This window comes from Neomonachus schauinslandi, chromosome 2 (assembly GCF_002201575.2).
Source record: "Neomonachus schauinslandi chromosome 2, ASM220157v2, whole genome shotgun sequence".
In the NCBI taxonomy this organism is placed as follows: Eukaryota; Metazoa; Chordata; class Mammalia; order Carnivora; family Phocidae; genus Neomonachus; species Neomonachus schauinslandi.
Genome location: NC_058404.1, coordinates 147608327 through 147631185, shown reverse-complemented (window position 1 = coordinate 147631185; position 22859 = coordinate 147608327). Strand labels below are relative to the sequence as shown.

The 22859-nt window shown below is 36.8% G+C and overlaps 1 protein-coding gene across 1 annotated transcript; it reads left to right on the top strand.

The window, feature by feature from the left end:
• The first annotated feature begins 3185 nt into the window (after positions 1 to 3185).
• AMTN (amelotin) lies at positions 3186 to 16879 on the top strand. Its single transcript, XM_021702280.1, has 7 exons — positions 3186 to 3239; positions 5268 to 5354; positions 7231 to 7296; positions 8192 to 8281; positions 12432 to 12467; positions 13976 to 14002; positions 16538 to 16879. Exons 1-7 carry the CDS (start codon positions 3186 to 3188, stop codon positions 16877 to 16879), a joined length of 702 nt encoding a protein of 233 aa, XP_021557955.1.
• Positions 16880 to 22859: the final 5980 nt, after the last annotated feature.

Here is a 22859-nt window from a genome sequence, read left to right as displayed (position 1 = left end):
GGGTCATGTGATCAAGCCCTGCATTGGGCTCCATGCTGGACATGGAGGCTGCTTAAGATTCTCTCTCTCTCCCTCTCCCTTTGCCCCTCCCCCTGCCCTGCTCATGCTCTCTCTCTCTCTCTCTCTCTCTTAAAAAAATAATAATAAAATAAAAAATAAACCAGAGACTCTTAACCTGAGCTATCAGGAGACCCATGAAACCTCTAAAGTTTTCTGATACACGTTGTGTTCATGAGCAAAGTGCACTTTTCTGAGAAGATGGTGTATAGATTCAATCAGATTATCAAAGAGGTCCATAACCCAAAGAAATAAAACTAAAACCAATTAGAAAGATCAAGAAATGTCTAGACCTACAAGTCCAAAAGATGTCATCTCAGCTCATAAAACACTTTAATGAATCCTGATATCCTAAGTTGTTTTAGAAAAATAAATGACCTCATTGTTTTTGCTGATGTCTCTGTTTTATAATGATTTAGGAATTTTTTTCCTTTTATAGTACATATTTCTTGACACTCAACTCCATAATTATATTATTGTAAGTTATCTGCTTTCAGACTTAAAATTTCTTGTCTAAGAAATTACTCAGCCTTCTGAATTTCCCATGTTTATTTTGGTCAAATCTCACTGACTGCTCAGTTTTCCAGCTAGGGCGTGTCCCATTCCCACTTGGGGTTGGAGGCATGTTTGCAATAGGAACTGGATGCACTGTCAGTTCCCTGAATCACCTGATGCCCAGTCAACGGTGATTCAGTTCCAATGAGCTGTTCAGTAGCCCTGTATTCTAGGCTGGAGATAGAGCATGAGTCTCCTCATCTAATTCCAGAAACAACAGTGCCATAAAATTCAACTCTGCCTCCACCAAAGAGAAAAATAAAAAAAATTTAAGGAAGCCCCACCTCCTACACATTCACTGAAAATAATGCCCAGGGAAAGTGCATTCCCTAACGTCACATGGGCTGCTTGAATATTTAATGTTTCTACACAGTAAGGCTGCTTGAATATTTAATGTTTCCCCCCACCAAAATGTAAACTCATGAGGGTAGGGATTTTTGCCACTTCCATTCACTTTTATTTCCAAGGTCTGAAACAATGCTAGCAGAACACAGAGTGAATATATGCTGAATTATGAGTTGGAAGAATGAGTTGACTAGATAAAGGAATGAATGAAGGTATTGAAAGCCTGTGAAAACATAAATAAAGTACTTCCCTTTCACAGCCTTTAGCACTTATGTTCCTTTGCTCCTCTCAATCTCACCCCCTTTCCAGGTTATTCTCTGTCTCACCAATTATATTTATTCTTCAAATCCATTTAAAACCCAGTCTCCTCTCTGAAGTTTTCTTTTACCTCAACCTTGTTCCAATTCTCTATAGCATATACCTCTACCATTTATTCATTGACATGTGGTGACCATCTAGTGCTTTGCAGTGTTATTAACATAGAAGGCACTAAACAAATATAAGACAAGGCCTTAAGGACTCTCCATCCAATTCAAGAGAAATATACAAATGGGAAATAAAGAAGGAACCCTATTAGATAATGTCTAATTAAGTGCCAACATGAGTAATAGAAACAAACAAAATGCTACAGAAGGTTAAAATTAGGTATCTCTCCAACCCCATCCTCCACTTTTACCCTCACTCCATTTTGTTCCACTGTTAAGAAACAATAACATCGTCCCTCCATACCTAGATGCTTGGTCTGCCTAGACGCTCTGCTTGCCTTCTTAATGAATTTTTTCTTATCCTTCAAAACCCAGCTTAGGATTACCTCCTTGTGAAACTTTTTCTGTTTTTCTGCCCCCAACAAAATTAACCATGCTTTCCTTCATATTTGTGTGTGCTTCTATCATTGCCCCTTACCAAGCATCTACTTGCTAAACTTTGTGTTTCCCCTCCTAGACAGTATTCCCATTCCTACCTGACAATAACAAAAATTGACTGTGTCATGAAGGGAATAGTTAAAGAAAAGCTCTTTGGAATGCCTCATTGTCCCAGACAATTTTCCACTGAAAGACTTTCTGGACCCTAAAACAAACCAATCTACGGTGGCCTTCCATGTGAAATCCTGGCATGACATAAATTCATCATTGATTTGCACCCAGAAGTTGTTGAATAGACCCAACCAAGCTCCATAAAAACATTGTTAAAGAGGTAGCAAATCTCAAAAACTCCTGGTGCAGCCTGGGGCCCTGAAAACCTGTGGTGAGCATTTAGTTGTTCTTTTGTTGTAAAACAGACCTCAGTGGGCACCTGTGTTTTGTTCAAGTTTCAGTAGCTTTTTCCTTGTTTAAAATAAAGCATACCATTCAACATTTCTGGATGACAATTCAGCCTTATCTACTGAAATTTAAAACAGATATTCTTTAATTCAGCACTTCTAGGAATAAAACCTACAGAAATATCCCCACATCTGTGAGACAAGTTTTATAAGGATGTTCGCTGTTCCACTTTTATCATTATAAAATACAATGGAAATGGATGAAATGTCCAGCAAAAAGAAATGTTATGTAATATAATGTAACCATTAAATAAATGAAATAAATCTATATGTACTGACACATGAAGTTGTCCATTATTTGTCAAATAAATAAAGTTGCAAAGCAAAAAATAACAGACCTAATTTTTTAACTATACACAAAGCTGTACATTCTGATGTTTGATTTATATGTTCATGGAAACAGGACAAAACAGATACATCTGGGAAGTCATTTGGGAAAGAGAGGAGATGAAAGAGGATTGTAATTTTTTAATTGTCTGCACTTTTTTTTTAATTGCACAGGGTATGTCTTCCTGAAATACCCTCTATTCAAATGGTAGACATTGGGTAATATGATGTCTGCAGCTAATAACTCACCTAATGAAATGTTGGGAAATGAAAGAAACCAAATGATTTCACAGACAGCTAAGTCCTGATTGGCCTCTCAGTTGCCAGCCTCCTGGAATTGAGCTTAAATTCCTTCTACAAACTTACAACTCATCAAAGGGTAAAATTATTCACTACAGACACTGGAGCAATCAACCGGATTTTGAATATCATTTCACCTACATTTAGCCAAGTGGAGAGAAAGGTAACATTAATTGGCCATATTTCAAATAGAAATTTTTAAATAATATCTTCTCTGAAAGGGAAAAAAATAGAGTGAAAGAGTGACACTACTTTGTTATTATAGGTAGCATTTTGAAACATGAAGACTATGATTCTACTACTTTATCTTCTAGGATCAACTCAGTCATTACCGGTAAGTTCAATGTTTCTTTTATTACCAACCAGCCTCAGCAGCACCCTCTGCTTGTAGACATAACTTTTCTCCTGCACTCCAGCAACACTGCTCTGTCCTTTGACCCATCCCCTTAGTTTTCTGTTTTTATTTTCCAAGGTGAAAAATGACAAACTAATAAGGTGTCAGTGCATATTTCAACATACTTAGATATTTAAAAAGCATCCACTCTAACATGATAGAATTTCAATTATTTTGGCAGAACAGTGGGGTAAAAACTAGGGGGGAAAGGAATGCCTTAAATTATATCTACTCAAAGTGGATAATTATTTTGCTTTCCAAGAAGAATTTAAGATTTTCTTGGCAAACAATTATTTTCTCATGACTAAAGAGGTAAACTACATTTTCTGACTTTCCTAACTGGAAGCATGAAACATGTAGACTGTGTAAACCCTAAAAATGTTACCAAATTGTATGACTATATAAACTCTAAAAGGTGATCGAAGTGCACAACAGCAAGAGGATATTACAAAGTGGCCAACTTTTTTACTCAGAACATTGAAAAATACGTTCACATATAACAGGTGTTTGAAAGAAAGGAGTACTAGTGTTCGAATACATACTCCAATTGTCCTCCAATATTTCATAGACATAGATGTGGGTGGTTTGCCTCTCTATGTGGACTTCCCTTTGACCATCTGAGATGACATTTGACATAAAGAAAAAATTAGAAGGAATTTTCTATGAAATAGAAGAACAAAAAGAGACCATTCTTAGTTGAACTCCTTTGACACATCTATAGTCATCCATACAATCAACAAATACTTACTGAAATCTCTATGTACCAGATACTATGCTAGTGCTGAAAATACAATGGTGAGCGGGGAAGAAGACATGATCCTTCATGGTGTTTGCAAGGATTGTAGATACTAATAAAGATTTTTTAAAGAAATGTTAAATTATAAATTATAACTATGCTTAGTTCTATGAAGATGAACAGGGTGATCTTATAGGGAGGGGATAGAAGCAATCTCCTTATTTCACTCCAAATATACTTATGTCCTTCTTTAAAGAAGTTGTCTGCCCAAATTTATTTTTGAAACAAGGTAAATTAGTAATTATTTTGTAAAACATGGATTTTTCACTTCAAACAAATTTACCGAAAGGTTCTTCTAAATAGGGTGTCTTTAGTGTATTTAAATTACCACACAATTTGTGAAAACTCAAGATAAATAAAACTTTCCGGGCACACAGCAATCATTCAAGGTTGACTGAGGAGTGGCACACAGGTTAAAGCAGATTGCTAACAGCCAATGATGTGAAAGCAGCTGGAGAGTTAGAGGAGCAGGGGATGCAGGGTGTGACACTGACGTGTCTACAAGGTACAGTAGTGATATTTATCAAATGAAAACTCGGGACACATGGACAAGGCATTTTTTATTATTTGTAAGTGAATTTATTGAATCATCAGAAAGGCATAAAAAAATGAATCAATGATAATTAGATAGATGATAGGGATGTCAAGGACAATTTCACCCCTAGAATTCAGTTATTCTTAATACGCTAGGAAAATACCCAGGCCGGGAAGGAGATTGAATTTCCATTACGGGAAATAACCTGTCAGGCGCAAGGCAGAAGCAGGAAGCTTCATGAAAATGCAGTAGAAGTTATGGCAGCTTACCTTCAGGCATGGGGGAAAAAAGCAAATGTTTACAGAGCTAAGGTGCAGATGATGTATTTCGTGTCCTGAAAAAGGAGGAAGGCAGTTACAGAGAAGAAAAGGAAGCCTAGGAACTACTACCTGAGGTCCATGTGCCCAGCCCCACCCTAGACCCCTCCCCACCACACCCCTCTGCTCTGGCATTTTTCCACTCTACAATTCCATCTCCTGTCACACACGAAACTTCCCAGGGAGTTAAAACTACTCCAGAAACACACAGAGCCTAAAGGCAGACATTTCTGCATTTGGGACAGCTTGTTACATCCTGGAAATAAATGGATACAAAACCTCAGACCCATCCCTGCCTAATCTAATATTTGTTATCACAGACGCAGCTCAACCCTGCTTTGGGACTTCCTCCAACAAAACCGGCTCCACATCAGGCAACATTACTAAACCAGCAGCAGCCAAATCAGGTGAGAGTCCTACAATAGGGAACATTTGCAGACCAACAAAGGAAACACGGGAAGACTAGTGAATTTAAAATCAAGATTTACACACAGTCTTATGGTTGAACAAGAGAAAAAGACTTTCTCTTGGGAACAAGAACAACAAAAAAGAACCAAAACACTTTTTGAAAATCTTGAGCAGGAAAAGCAAGCCATCTTCATTCTTTTTCTTTTTGTCTCAATAATAATTTGGTTTAGCAACCAATAGTAAAACCTGAAAAGCTAGAGCTACACCTAATAACAAAGCTTGGTCATCAATGCCCTTGCACTACTGTGACATAATCATATGTGGTATCTGCCAGAGCTAGCAGGGATTAAGATATCTCTATAAAGATAACTGGATTTCCTTATAATTTTCTTAAGTTCCATTGTTACTGATGAGCTGATGTTATTGTAAAATTTGCTTATGTAAAAACTTTTGAAAACTGTATTGTCTCTTGGCTACCCCCTTCTTCCCACTCCATCACTTGCTCTGCTCTAAAGGATCCCTCTTTACCTACATCTAGAGTTTGTGAAGTAGTACAATAACACCAAAGTCTAAAGTTCTCTTTTTAGTTTATGGACATTAGAGAGCACTCAAGACAGGACCCCATCTCACTCCTTAAGGAACCTGAAGATTATACAATTTGAGGATGCTGTTTAAGAAAAGGAAGACAAAATTAGATTTGTAAAATTAAGTACTGAAGTATATAATTTATTTTTATTTTATTTTATTTAAAATCAATTAATTAACATATGGTGTATTATTAGTTTCAGAGGTAGAGTTTAGTGATTCATCAGTTGCATATAACAGCCAGTGCTCATTATGTCATCCTTTATGCCCATCACCCAATTACCCCCATCACCCCCACCCACTTGCCCTCCAGCAACCCTCAGTTTGTTTCTCAGTTTAAGAGTCTCTTATGGTTTGTCTCCCTCTCTGATTTAGTCTTATTTTATTTTTTCCCATCACCCAGTTACTCCCATCCCCCCACCCACTTCCCCTCCAGCAACCCTCAGTTTTGTTTCTCAGTTTAAGACTCTTATGGTTTGTCTCCTTCTCTGATTTAGTGTTATTTTATTTTTCCTCCCTTCCCCTATGTTCATCTGTTTTGTTTTTTAAATTATACATGAGTGAAGTTACATGATATTTGTCTTTCTCTAATTGACTTATTTAACATAATACCCTCTAGTTTCATCCACGTTGTTACAAATGGTTTTAAGATTTCATTTTTTGATGGCTGAGTAGTATGCCATTGTATATATACACCACATCTTCTTTATCCATTCATCTGTTGATGGACATCTGGGCTCTTTCCATAGTTTGGCTATTGTGGACATTGCTATTATAAACATTGGGGTGCATGTGCCCCATCGAATGACTATGTTTATATCCTTTGGGTAAATACCTAGTAGTGCAATTGCTGGGTCATAGGGTAGCACTATTTTTAACTTTTTGAGGAACCTCCATACTGTTTTCCATGGTGGCTGCACCAGTTTGCATTCCCACCAACAGTGTAAGAAAGTTCCCCTTTCTCAACATCCTCGCCAACATCTGTTGTTTCCTAGCTTGTTACTTTTAGCTCTTCTGACAGGTGTGAGGTGGTATCTCATCGTGGATAACTTATTATGAGATAAGAAGTAAGAGCCAATTACACATTTTTAAACTCAACACATTGCTAGGATGCCACTGGGGGCCACAGAAGGGGTCATTGCTGGTGAGAGGCCCCAAAACTTCAATTCCATTTACCTTCATCCTAAATCCACCTGTGACGGGAATATAGACACTTAAGGGTATCTGCCACTGACAGCATGGTGGAAACAGACAAGCTCTGGTGTCACATCAATTTCAATGCCCCTACAGGTATTCCCCTCTTTAAGTCTAATACCACTGACACAGATGTTCACACTGGGGTCAGATCTGCAGCTGGTAAGTACTCTTTTATATCACTTTAATATCCACTGTTAAATACAATACCTAATGTTGAGTGTATCCACAAACACACACACACATATTCATTGTAGATAAGTTGAAAGGGAACACAGAAAAGTCAGAACATGGGATCTATTCAGTACATCATAAAAATTTTTCTTAACAAAAGGGCTTCTAAAGGAATTAATCAAATTCTCATGTCTTAAACTGCTTAAGTTCTTCTTACCTCTTCTTCAAGCTCCTCTGCACATTCCTCCAACATATTTTCCTCACTGCCCCTACAATGTCCACACACCCACACAAACACTATGACCACTATCATCACCCCAACTAGAGCAAACTAGAAGGGGTAGAAAAATCTTCATTCTTCTCATGGACTATCTGTATAGTTTACTCTGTTTGGGAGAAGAAACATAATAAATTCCTTTCCTGATTAAGGTGGTCAGATTTAAACTTAGTATTAGACTGTATTCAGACTAGATATTTCATTGTGACCCTCACCATTTTTATGGGGAAGGCTATGAAGAAATTAATTTCTTTATAAGAAAGCTATCAAAAAAATCTCAAGAACCAAAGTTATTATAGTCAAAAGGGGAAAGTGAGAATAAAATCATCCAAGTAATCCTCAAAAGAATGGGTTCATGTGGGAAAAGTTAGTCCTGGACTTTATGGTTGTGCTAGTAGACTAAATAAGTCCCTGAACTTCATCTCTATACCTAATTCTTAATGCAATAGTATATCACATACTATTTTTTATGTGTGCATAGCAAATGTTTATATTTGCCTAGCAAATCCTCCCTTTAAAGATATTTTACATTTGGTAAACACATTTTAGTTTCTTGAATGTTCAACATGAAACAACACAATGATAATCTTTTTTGTTGCCCTATAGCTAAATCCTGCTGCAGGGATGGCACCTGGTACCCAGACCCTCCCACTGAACTTGGGGGGACTGAACACACAACAGCAGCTGCAACCCCAAGTAAGCTCAAGATGGGAGTTCAGTTCAACATTGGGGGGCATTTTCTATCAAGTAGAAGCCTAAAGGGAAGGAAAGAACTTTTTTAAGGTTCTTAAAAGTTTTACACAGAGGGAGACCTGAGTGGCTCAGTGGATTGAGTGTCAGACTCTTGGTTTCTGTTCAGGTTGTGTTTTGGGGGTCCTGGGATGGAGCCCCACATATGACTTCATGCTCAGCGGGGAATCTGCTGGGATTCTCTCCCTCTCCCTTTGCCGCTCCCCCCTTCTCTCTCTCTCTCTAAAATAAATAAATAAATCTTAAAAAAAAAAGTTTTACCCAGAAATTTACAGAGGAATGTTCAACTGAACATAGAGTATCTTTAGTAATTTGGTCCTTGATGAAACCTCACCAAGAAAACTGAACGTGCCACCCCATAACCTCTCTAGAATACATTTGTAACTGGTAACAGGAAAATGTGAGGTGCTGGGGAAGATCAAAAAGTAAAGAATATAAGGGGGGAAATCGAGAGGTAGCAGCAGGATTCTTTTCTACCTTGCTGTTTTCTATAGAAGACTTTCTGGGTGACCAGAATCATCCCAAAGAAAAAATTGAGAGATGGATAAAGTTTATTTCCAGCAAATCTAATCTCCTTTTCTGTGCGCTTGCTTCGTGCCTCCTCTCAAGTCCCCAACAACTCTCTAGTTCCTTCTCCCCTCCCATCATTACGTGCTTTCAGGAAAAACCCCGAAAAACCCTCTCCCACTAGGATTTAAATGATATGCGTAGGGCATCACTCCAATCAGAAGTGTTGCATCTTAACTACCGACAAAGCTCAAGTTTTACCTTCTTGAAACTTCTCTGAATAACTTAATGACTTGGAGAGAAACACAATGATCTCTTTACAGCTAGACTAAGTTGTTTATAGATCACTTATTCTCTCTAACACATGAACTCAGCCCCTATCATTCCCACATAATGGTCTAATTTTTTGTAGAAGCTGTTTTATGTATTACGTGTATTGTGTGTTAATTATAGAGAATTAAGAAAATATAGAAAAGCAAAAAGAAACAAAACTCACCCATAACCCTACCCTCCAGAACTAAACATGGTCAGCATTCTAGGGTATGTCCTTCCAGTGCTTTTTCTACCGACACATGTAAGTATATTTTTTAAAGAAAATATGTTCTTACTATGTCAAATGTTCTATAATCTAATTTTTTCACTTAATGTATTTTGGTCTTTGTATTTTGAAATATTCACCTATGAAATTGTTTCTATTGATTGCTTAGTATTCCATCATATTGCAAAAATTGGGGTTTTTTAATCAAAATTTTTGCTTCTGTAAACACTATTACAGTGAACATCCTTTAACTAAGTCTTTGACCATATCAATGATTATTTCCTTAGGATCAGTTCTTAGGAACAGGGTCCAAAGGCATACAAAAGTATAAGACTTTTAATACACATTCCAAAACTATGAAACATGAATACAGCAATGAACCAATATATTCTTACCATCTTCCTACCACCAGGGACACCTCCAGGTCTTAATAAGAGCAAGCTTGTCTTAATCAGTAATTATAATCAAAGTTGCATTTAACTGACAAAACAATTTTTTTTTTTTTTTTAAGATTTTATTTATTTATTTGAGAGAGAGAGAATGAGAGAGAGCACATGAGAGGGGGGAGGGTCAGAGGGAGAAGCAGCCTCCCTGCCGAGCAGGGAGCCCGATGCGGGACTCGATCCAGGGACTCCAGGATCATGACCTGAGCCGAAGGCAGTCGCTTAACCAACTGAGCCACCCAGGCGCCCCTGACAAAACAATTTGAAGCTGCTCAGTTTAAATTCTATATCATATGCAACTAATACTTTTCTCTGTACTTTCATTTGTCCAAAATAACAACACAAGAAACTCTCTACGCTTCATTTATACATATTTGTGAAAGTCTGTGACATAACTAATTTTCACATTTTTTAATATTGAGATGTATACTCAATTCTCTATCAGTCAGTGTTTATTTCTTACAGATATATTAGAGCCTGCAAGTATCTGCTGCTTATTTATATCTTAATAATAAAAGTGATCCTCTGAAAAAGACTAGAGATACAGGCAAATAAAATGAGAATTTCTTTAACACATGACCCTGATATAATCCATATGCTACCTTCCCAGCTTCAGTTTCAATTGTTGCCCTGCTCTAATCTTGAAGCCCAATTTAGTACATCTTCATATTCACCAAAGAATATCCACTGGAGGGGTGCCTTGGTGGCTCAGTTGGTTAAGCGCCTGTCTTTGGCTCAGGTCATGATCCCAGGGTGCTGGGATCCCTGCATCAAGCTCCCTGCTCACAGTGGGGAGTCTGCTTCTCCCTCAGCTCCTCACCCCACTTGTGCTCTCTCTCTCTCACTCTTGCTCACTCTCAAATAAATAGATAAAACCTTTAAAAAAAAAAAAAAAGAAAGAAAGAAAGAAAGATGGGGCACCTGGGTGGCTCAGATGGTTAAGTGTCTGCTTTTGGCTCAGGTCATGTACTCCAGGTCCTGGATGTCACCGAAGGTTGAGCAGAGAGAGTTTGATATTGCACGCTCCCCAATACGCACTAATGTAAATCAATCCCCATTCTCAGTAGGGATTCTTCAATGTCTCCAGGATATGCCAACACCTCTTTGACCTCCTGTGCAGCCCCAGCCCTCCAATCCTGTGTCTCCCTATGCAGAGTGGCCTATATCCTCTGCCAGAAACCTAGGCACCCGTCCACAGTTCTCACTTATCAAAGCAAGGCCAATGTGGTTAAGGGTAAACTCTAGAACCACAAATCTCTGGTCAAATCCCAGCTCTCTGGTTACTATGTGTGTGGTCAAGTTGCTTCACCACTCCGTGGCTCATTTTCCTCATGATTTAAAATAGGGATTAAAGTAGAACCTACCTCTAGGGCTGTTATAAGGATTAAATGAGCAAATAAACATAAAACACTTAGAACAGTGCCTACCACACAGTAAACACTCAGTGTTAGCTATTTTTATTTCAAACAATTTCTCTACCAAAAACTAATAAAAAATTTTTCTCCTTATTGTTACATTGGTGAAAAACTAAATTATCTTTAATTACACTTTTTACTTACACAACTGTGGTTTCCTATTTGTATCTTTTTGTTCCTTCGAAATGGCCTTTATAAATCTCAATTATGCTTTTTTCCAAATCCTGAGTGCCCCTTCCCTTCACCCTACTTTCCAATCACCATTCTGAAAATTAATTATTTTTTTTTTTATCATCAGTAGCCAAGGATCTGACTGACAGTAAGGCTTTTTTCTTAAATGTATATAGTTAAATGTAGGTACCTTTTGGCATTATGGGTATTACTGAACAAACTATCTTGGGAAATAACAAAGTTAAGAGTCTATTTCATAAGACTTTCGCATCTTTTGGGTTGGTTAGTGTTAGAATTCCCATTTTGATGACTTTCATGACACTATGTGAATGTCTATAGAAAAAAAAAAAAACTTTAAAACACTAGTTCTCTTGGACAAACTCTAGGTTAGTTCTTAGAGTACTAGCACATGCCAACACCTCACCCAAATCTTTTCAACTAAAATTTCCTAACATTTAAGTGGTTATCAGTGACCAGTAAATTATTTCTCACTTATTTCTAAGAACTCTGCCAGTATCAAAATGATAGAATATCATCCATAATTTTCTACCAGTGCTCTATTTTAACAGCAAAATATCCAGGTAACCATTATAAGACTAAACATATATGCTTTGATAAATCTTTGTATTTTAAAAATCCATCTTTAATGTGTCTTCTGAGATGCCATATAAAAGAAACATGCATTTTACTATTACTATTACGTGTAATAACTTTCAGGTTGGAGGTAGCTTGAGACCAAAATTATTTTTTGTCCATCCTATTCAGTAACTTCTACCTCCTGAATGTGTTGCCTTGGACTAAAGTTTCTAAATCTCTCTGGGTCTAAATATGCTTTTTACAAATTGGATGAGTTCCAATTCCCAAGCAACTCTATGGGTTTCTATCTATGACTATAGCTGATACATTGGTAACAAATACTTCTTCAATGAATATTATGTACTTCTAAGAAAATCTCAGTATTTGTATCATCTGCTAGAACTAACTTTGAATATATTTTAATTGAATTTTTCACTCTTTTTCAGATGTTACCAGTTATTGTAGCACACCTTGGAGCCCATGTAAGATTATTTTGTAATGTGATTTTTATTTTAAATCATCATAGTGTGAAATATGTCATCCTGCTTCAATTTACCAGATAGTTGCCAAGTTTCCTATTTATTTTGCACTGTATGAACACTGATAATTATGAGCTGGCCCTTATTGAGCATTTACTATGCACCAGGCACTGTTCTAGGTATTTTATTATTTGTTATATACTATCTCAGTATTCAAAGCAACCTTTGATGATAATATTTTTATTTATAATTTGAAGACGAGTAATTGGAGATACAGTTATTCAGTTACAATCACACAGTTAGTAAATGTCAAGGGTGAACCAGTCAATTCTTTAAAGCATACAGCTAAGAAAAAAATGAGTTAATGGGACCGATCTAATGATTAATGATTTGGGGGATTTCTTTTTTAATCTCAAATTTATTTAACTATGTATCTTTTCCCTAAAAATGACACAAACACTTTCCTCTCTCCCTATTTGCCTTTGTGAAAGGTAATACTTGAGATCATTGATAAAATTACCAAGGGTCAAGATCATATATGACATGCATCAGGTAGTAGCTTTTACTTCTGAAGCAGAATGAGATATAAAGTTTGTATCAATTCTTTTTTTTAATAGAATTTTTTTTTAATTTATTTATTTGAGACAGAGAGATACAGAGAAAGAGAGAGAGTAGGATCAGTGGGGAGAGGCAGAGGGAGAGGGAGAAGCAGACTCCCCGCTGAGCAGGGAGCCTGATGCGGGGCTCGATCCCAGGACCTGGAGATCATGACCTGAGCCGAAGGCAGACGCTTAACGACTGAGCCACCCAGGCGCCCCTGTATCAATTCTTAATTCCACAGCTGGGAACACATCCCAGTGAAATAATCTGAAATACAGCAAAGGTCTATTTACAAATATATTCCTCAAAATAATAATATTTGTGGTAGAGAAAAAAAATCGGGTACAACTTAAATTTAAACAAAAGGAAAATAAGATTGAAAAGCAAATACTTTGTAACCATTCCAAACGTACATTTACTTGTATTTGTCACTAGTAAGTTTAAATGATTGTGGGTGTAATATTAAAAAAAAAAAGTAAGACCCAAATTATATAAATGACTTATATAAATTATAGGAATAGCTTCCATTATGTAAAAAAGAAATGTGTGAAAAACATCTGGAAGAAAATCCATCAAACTGTACGATGGGATGTTATTTTTTTTCCTTTGTTGCTTTCTGCATTTTCCAAGTTTCCTCCAATGTGCATGTATTACTTAATAATAGAAAAATGTATAACTTTTAAAATGCAGAAGACTTCACATCACTCAGATATTAGGTATTAGCAGTCCAATATCACATGCTGACTTAAATTATGTGAAACAAGTCATAAAGGCCGTTAAAATATTGTCAAAAATTTAAAATCTCTCTTTACAAATTTTACAAGTATTTTAAGTTTTTAAATTATGTTATATATATTTTGTCTAAAATATATTAAAATTTGTCTAATAATGTGTTATTATTTTCCTTTTAGGGTGCTATCCTTAGTTCAGAGGAATTGGTAAAAAAAAAAATAATAATAATTACTAGCATTTCAAATTCTTCTCACTGCTATCACAGTCCTGCTTTCTGTCCCCATACAATCTCTCTTGACCACAACCCCTAAACCTGGTGCATACTACTGTAAACTGAACATTTTTTATAGATCCTTGCATCAAGATACCTTTGTCTAGCTGAGGATTTCACTCTTCTTCTCCAGCTACTTTTCCATTAATTTTACTTAGCTTTTTTTTTTCCATATACTGATATTAGATTCAGTTCTATCCAGAAATTCAATGCATATTTTTAAACTTTATATGATTAAAATCTAGGATTATAAATTATTAAAAAGCATGCAATGTAGAATAATATACATACTGGTATTTATTGCAGGAAAGATTAATTTTCTTGGCTTGAATTTTTTATTTTTATAGGAAAATGTTATTTTTCTAGCATCTTATAGTGATGCATGGACTCTTCCCTGTACACATGAATAACTAGAGGGCTGAACCTAAATAAAATTCATCTTACCATTATTAGACACTTCTATAAATTGCCCCATAAGTCACTTTTAGAAAACACTGATTTGAATTAATGTGGTATCTAAACATGACGCTGAAGTTAAGAGTTGAGGCAATAACTGGGAAGACAGGTTTCCTTTTAAATCTTTCTATTATGAAAAAGAGATTCACTAGATTGTTCACAAATAAAATCAATGGGGCTGTTTTGCAACAATAGTACATGAACACCCACATCTACCAGTTATTAAGACAATTTTGTGTAACAGGCACCTTGGCAGATCTTTTACATACATTGCCCTTAATCCTCATCAAATTACAAACTACAGATTTTCTTTTAAGTAAACTATGCCCAACGTGGGGCTTGAACTCATGACTCCAAGATCAAGAGTTGCATGCTCTATGAACTGAGTCTGTCAGGCACCCCACAAAGCACAGATTTTTTTTTAGCAAAACAAGTATTTTTTTCCTCTTTAATGATGGCTTTTTAATTTTTTTATTTTTTTATTATGTTCAGTTAGCCACTGTATAGTACATCATTAGTTTTTGATGTAGTGTTCAATGATTCATTAGTTGCGTATAATACCCAGTGCTCATCACATCACATGCCCTCCTTAGTATCCATCACAAAGCACAGATTTTTAACCCAGCTTTACAGATAACGAAACTGAGGCTCAGAGAACTTAAGCTAGTTAGGCCCCAAGGTCAAGAAATAGTAGATTCAGATCGAAAGTCATTTTTCTATCTGCTACACCAGTGGTTTTCAAACTTTAAGTAACAGCTGTATTTTTCATGCAGCTAACACACACACACACACACACTTCATGAAATAGTATTTACCCTGTACAGAATTAATTTGGTAATTTACAGTCTATTCTTTGTGTCTTATTTTTTAATGATGGGCATTACCACCTTTTTATTTCAAATCTATGAATACCATGACCCCTTGCTTGAAAACATCTGTATTCCACTCCTGTCTCTCTTCTGGCATAAGTCCACTTCTGGCTTTAGTACCTGGTAAATCTAAGACAGTGTTTCCCAAACTTCAGTCTTGGATCACCAAATCAAGACAACTCAGGGTGCTGATTAAAAAAATGCAGATTTCTGGATCCTGCCCTAGATCAGCTCAATCAGAATCTCTCTAACAGTGGAGCCTGGGAATTTTAAACAAACTTCTCAGGCGGTTTTATACAAACTAACAATTAGGAACTATGCTCAAGGAAACTGACCTGTATCTTAATTATGAGCCCTCAACCCTTTTTATTCTATGTCAACATCATGAGAACTGAGGGGTTTCAGAGAACAAGTCCCTGACTGAACTTTCTCCAAATCCAGTTTATACTAAATTATTTCTTCTTAAGAGGAACTTCTTACAGTAATTTTTTCCAGGAAAAAAAAATAAATGTAGCCAGCAACAACATTTATTTCCAGTATGCAAATCATTGACAGACCTACACAGAGGAGTTCATTGAGTAACCTCAAGGAATATACAAGTTGCTGAATTGACAAGAGAAGTATTTCTGACTGAATATTCCAATGCCTTCAAAAATAAATAAATAAAAAGAAACTTGAAGAGATGCAAATCATGAGATGAGGGTTAATTGACTAATTTTTCTATTAATTTTTAGTCTCTTTAATTACTTTTAAAAATTCTGGGCAAATGAGAGACTATAATTTAGGTAAATAGCAGAGAGATAGCCCAGCATAATTGTATGGATTTCCTGCCTTAGTTCTACCTCCAAATACACCTAAGATGAACAAATTATTTGTTATTCCTTCTCCCATGATTGTGACTTACCCTCTTTGAGGGAAATAAAATACAGCATCGAATTGTAGTCATGAAACTAGCATCAGGTTTGCTCAGGAGAGGGAGGCATTTCTTCTGAGGAATGCCCAGTCTTTATTATTTTCTCTGACTCTGCCCTTTCCATCCTGCCATTCCTGCCCCAACTTGTTGCCCTCAAAGGAGGAGAAGCTGGTTGACCAGCATTCAAATGTGTCCTTTTGACTTTGTTTGCCTTTTCCTTTCCTCCTTCCAGCCGGTGGCCCCCCAAATCTTCACAGGCCTCCTTTTTCAGCCACTGTTCCCGGGAGCCATCCTGCCCCCCAGTCCAGCTAATCCAGATGCCCGGAATGGAATCCTTCCTGCGGGGCAAGCAGGAGTGAATCCTGCCATCCAGGGAACTCCAGAGGGCTTCTCCCCAACTCCCAGCGACACAGACGATGACTTTGGTGTGACCGCCCCTGCAGGCATCCAAAGGGGCATGCACACCACCCAGGAAACCTCCACTGGGCCTCCAAATGGTAAATTCTCTGAGCCAGGAAAATGCCTCAGGAAAGTCATCTGCAGAGTGGAAACAGAGTTCTTTGTCTTGCCTTGACCAATACAGATCCTAATAAAATCAGGGATCCCCTTTACCTAACACTCACAATTGATTCCTGCAATGTGAGGGAATATTTTTACTAGGCCACCAATCCTACCATATCAACCCAGAAATGGGACATTTAATTGCTGGCATAACATATTTTCTATCTAGGTTGGATCTGGAAGTCTTTGAGAACAGACTGTGTGCTCCCTTCCTCATCTTCCTCTGACCCCCAAACAGATACAGGCCCACAGCAGACACAATTAATCAATCATCATACTCTTATCCACTCACTGATCATGGATGAGCCACAAAACCTTCTTAACATACTGTTGCAGCCACTAGTCATAGATGGGAGTTAGCACGTAGGTGAGCACACGTGCCATTCTCTTGAGATGGGACTTAAGAAATGTTGCAAAACTAAACTCTTTAAGCACCAAAATGCAGAGATAATCATTTAACATGCAGGGATGTCTAGAATCAAATGTCCTTGGAAATAACAAAAGAATGATTTGATACTGATACTCTTGCTCCTAGAAAAGAAATTTGATCTCAAGTAAAAATGTTTAAATCCAATATGCCTTTTACCTACTTCTTAAAAATGTTTTATTTTCTTCCAGGAATTCAGTAAGCTGTTTCAAATTTTTTCAACTAAGGCACCACAGATGTGGTGATACATGCGAATCTTCTTCACTGATCATATCATGGAATAGATGAAGACACACTAGAGAGTATCAGAAGAATCTCTTAGTTTACCTAACGTTCTTGAAATTTCAGAAAACATACTCTTCCTAGAGAATAATGACTTCTGAAAAAAATAATTAAATGGATAAATTTGCCTTTGAAATGTAGCCCTATGCCACCATTGACCTGGAAGATATACATATTAAACGTATTTTGAAACTGACCCTTTCTCTTCTTTTGGGCATAGAACAATGGACCCTTTCAGAAACTACATTCCCTTGGGACACTTAAATCATGCTGATGGAGGACTTGCTTTGGAGTAGGGAGAACTGCAGTCATGAAGTGGATATTCAGCAATAAAAGGATAATTTCCTATTTCCTCACAACCAACTAATTACCCACTCTCTCCCATAAGAGCCACAACTTTAATTTTCTATAAGCACATCTAAAATACAAAGTGGAAACAAAGAATTATAAATCATACTGTCTGTCCTCAGGTTGCTCATATACAGAATTAGTGATTTGGGCATGTAACGCTTAATCTAGGTATATCTAAAAGTGAGAAATGATATGAAATAATCACCAGAGGTGATTCTCTTGCTCCTCATGTCTAAAAAGAATTTAATCTGATTTAAATTTATCGCTCAGACAATTGCAGTTCATTCAGAGTTGGGGGGAGGGGGGAGTAGAAGGTAGGGACACAAACTCTAGTAGAACTCCCACCAAGGAAAGATGTAGATAGGTTTAATAACATTCCTCACTATATTTGATTCAGCCCCATTAGTATGGAACAAATCCAAATATACACCCACAAAATGTATTCCATGTTAAGTTTTTCAGGTAGTTAAAGATTTCCTAATGGTTAAACATTTGTTAGCCACAGTGTTTCAGATTTGCAGAATCTGAATAACACCCTTATGAATTGTCAAGGTTTTCATGGCCAAATGAGAGTAAATCAGAATTCAATTTTCCAAAAATATTTTTCCGTTAGTCTCATGTGATACTAATTAAAAGTGCTATCAAAAGATTTCCTAGGGGCGCCTGGATGGCTCAGTCAGTTAAACGTCTGCCTTCGGCTCAGGTCATGTTCCCAGGGCCCTGGGATCAAGCCCCATGTCGGGCTCCCTGCTCAGCGGGGAGCCTGCTTCTCCCTCTCCTTCTGCCTCTCCCCTGCTTGTGCTCCCTCTCTCTGACAAATAAATAAATAAAATCTTTAAAAATAATGAAATTTCCTAGATGATCGTTTATGAAAAAAAATTCTCTCTGAGCCTCATTTTTCTCATCTATAAAATGGGAGCAAAAAGCCCTGTTATAAATGCCCCATAGGTTAACACAATTATCAAAGCAGATAGTGCTTGAAAGTGCTCTGCAAACTCCGCACCACTATAGAAAGCCATTTTATTGACTTTCAGTAACATTCCAACCAACTGAAACTACCTGTCCTTCCAGTCCCACCCTTCCTCGGTGTGTTTTACTTATTAGGTTAGGTGTATGATTACCAGCTAAACCATCCAGACCAGGTGTCTTTCTGGAGCATGCTACTCCTGAGGGAACCTGAAGACTTTCCAAGAACTACAGGTAAACAGATGGTTTTGAGGACACAATCTCCATTCTTAATCACCACATGTGTACTTTCCAAACCTAACCTTTCCAACACTAACCCACTTTCCAAAGACTGACCCTGCCCAAGAACATGTCTCCTCTTCCTTCTCTCCTTCTTTCCTTATGAGCCTCTTTTCCAACATTACCAAAACAAGGCCCATGTCTCACTTACCACAGAGCTCACTGTGGAAAATTGCTCAGTCACAGAAAACCTCCAAGACACAAAACAAATGAAGAATTTCAAATATTGGTGTTGGTGTTGAGAATGAAAATAACCTTTTGCAACTCAGTAGTTTCTCGTTCTTAGCTTTCAACAAAATTAAATGAGGACCTAATGGAATTATCAGGTATTAATCATTGAAAACATTTTTGATGATAGAAATTAAGAATAAAAAATTAAAATGTTTAGTTATTCATTCATTTAAAGGTATCAATAATAATTACATGTTGATACAAATAACATTTTTACATAAAAATATTGTTTTATAAAATTTAATGAGAATGCTTAATTTAATTAACAAAATTTAGCAAGAAGAATGGATTTATCTTTGAAATATCTCTCATGTCTGACTTAATAAAAGATAGGTTTCTCATATCTGCTTCTGCATTCAATCTGTACCTGTCACAATATCACATGTGTAGCTGCTGGAAAATTCCACTGTGTACTCTTGAGAAATGAGAATGAAAAGACAACATATGATCTTTATATTATTATAAGAGTAGTTTAACGCCCTGATGTACCAAAATGATATCAGGGACCCCCCAAAATCCTCACCACACTTTGAGAACAACTTTGAGCAATGTCACATCCATTTTTTTTTAAATCTTCTCCCTGGAAATATATTGAAAGTACATGGTGATCTGTCACATGTGTGTGACTTCACAGACAGGCCTTCTCGTTCTCATTGTACTGTTATAGTCTGTGCTCTACAAAGTAATTATGATACAGTCAATTTCATTCAATTCCCACCAAAAAAAGAAATAAACTATAGTAAATGTATAATTGTATGCACTGCAATATCAAACATATTCCTGGCAGAAGAGATCTTGCCTCTAAACAAGGCACCAATGAAAACTGAAACCTCTGCTTGTAACTTTACTCTCTGATTGGTAGAATTTTCCACAGACCAGTTTCTGGCTTTAAACATTATATAGAGCTTTTTCCTCTCCCATTACCACATATATCTGCTTCGAAGCACCACAAGACAAGTTCATATTTCAATACCAACTCTTGCCTTTCACTTTGGTATCTCAACATTTGGTGGGTGGAGTCACGGGGGGGGGGGTGTAGGAGTAGTCTCAAGAGACATTTCTGAAATGAAACGAGAGCAACTTCATTATTCACAAACCACATAAATATACCCTACTAAACCCAAATTCAAAGTGTCCCCAAATCAGATCCCAAAATTGCCTGTGATCACCCTAATGCCATTTGACACAAGATGGAGTAAGATGAAAGGAAAGTCAAGGTGGAGAGAGTCAAATGTTTTCACTGGTTGTGGTTAAAATATCTTGCTATTTCAAGAGCTACAAAATGTAAGACCCTGTAAACACATTACTAACATCCTCTTAGGGCCTTGGAAGAAACCCATACAAGTGAAGAGCACTAAAGCTTAAACTTAAGCTTCGTTACCTCCATCAGAAATCCATCTCTGCCTCCCACCTCTACCGAGATCTAGACATGCTCTTTGCCCTTCCTTCCCCTGTATTTTGTGTTACTTTTACATTAATCCTATTAATGTCATAATAAAAGGCAAAATGTCATAATAATATCTACCTTGTTCTAGGTGACAAATTCTTCTTAGAGCACAAAGAAGGGGGAAATAATATATACTGATGACATTCTATGTGGAAAGTACAAAATATTTTTAGAAAACTGAATTCTGATTTACTCTTGACATGATAATGGATACCAAAGTCTAAAGAAATACCATCCGAAAGAACTACAACATGAGCCATATTATGTAATTTTAAATTTTCTAGTAGCCACATGAAAGGGGTAAAAAGAAGTAGGTGAAATTAATTTTGATAATACATTTTATTTAATGCTATGTATATAAATATTATACTTTGACATACATGAAATATAAAAAATTAATTATCTGCTTTAGATTCTTTTGGGGGTTCTAAATTTTTATAATCAGATGAGTATTTCCATTTACATCTCAGTTTAAACTAGTTACATTTCAAGTGCTCATTACCACATGTGGTCAGTGGCTAGCATATTGGACAGTGCAAGTTTAGATTTAAGGAAAGAGCCACAGGTTTTAAAAGTAGAACTCCCATTGGTATAAGTCACATGTCCAAGGTCACAGAAGAGCTAGCATTTGGTGGGGATGGCATTTGAACTTGGGTTTGCATAATAAGTTATAAAGTTGAAAGAAACTTTTTTAAATTTCCAAAAATAAAATTTAATCAATAATGCTAGAGGAAAGACCAAATCATCTTTCTATTCTCTCTATTAAAAAAAAGATACTATAAAATCATTGTCATATAGGGGCTCCTGGGTGGCTCAGTCATTAAGCGTCTGCCTTCGGCTCAGGTCATGATCCCAGGGTCCTGGGATTGAGCCCCGCATCGGGCTCCCTGCTCAGCGGGAGGCCTGCTTCTCCCTCTCCACTCCCCCTGCTTGTGTTTCCTCTCTCGCTGTGTCTCTCTCTGTCAAATAAATAAATAAAATCTTTTAAAAAAAAAATCATTGTCATATAAAAGGCAAAAAAAAAAGTCAGAAGTAAATAAGGATGATCTTTTCAACAAATGGGGCTGGAACAACAAAGATATGCATATGCGGGGGGAAAAAAAAGAATTTAGACACTGACCTTACAACTTTCACAAAAGTTAACTCAAAATGGCTCATATACCTAAATATAAAAGGCAAAACTATAAAATTCCCAGAATATAATAGCAGAAAATCTAGGTGACCTTGGGTATGGTGATGATTTTTTAGATACAACACCAAAAGGTCTATATGAGAGAAAAACCAGTAAGTTGAATTTTCAATAAAATTAAAATTTTCGGGCAACGCTGTCAGGACCACTCTCACTCTTGAGAGCTTTTTCTGTATCTTCACTTAATAAACTTCTACCGCTTTACTCGAAAAAAAGTAATTAATTAAATTTAATTTAAATTTTCTTTTTTTAAATTTTATTATGTTATGTTAGTCACCATACATCATTAGTTTTTGATGTGTTGATCCACGATCCATTGTTTTTGTATAATACCCAGTGCTCCATGCAGTACATGCCCTCCTTAATACCCATCACCGGGCTCACCCATTCCCCTTCCCCCCTCCCCTCAAAAACCCTGTTTGTTTCTCAGAGTCCATAGTCTCTCATGGTTCATCTCTCCCTCCAATTCCCCCCTTCCCATTTTTCCCTTCCTTCTCCTAATGTCCTCCATGCTATTCCTTATGTTCCACAAATAAGTGAAACCATATGATAATTGACTTTCTCTGCTTGAATTATTTCACTTAGCATAATCTCCTCCAGTCCCATCCATGTTGATGTAAAAGTTAGGTATTCATCCTTTCTGACGGCTGAGTAATATTCCATTGTATACATGGACCACATCTTCTTTATCCAATTATCTGTTGAAGGGCATCTCGGCTCTTTCCACAGTTTGGCTATTACGGACATTGCTGCTATGAACATTGGGGCGCATGTGGCCCTTCTTTTCACTACATCTCTATCCTTGGGGTAAATGCCCAGTA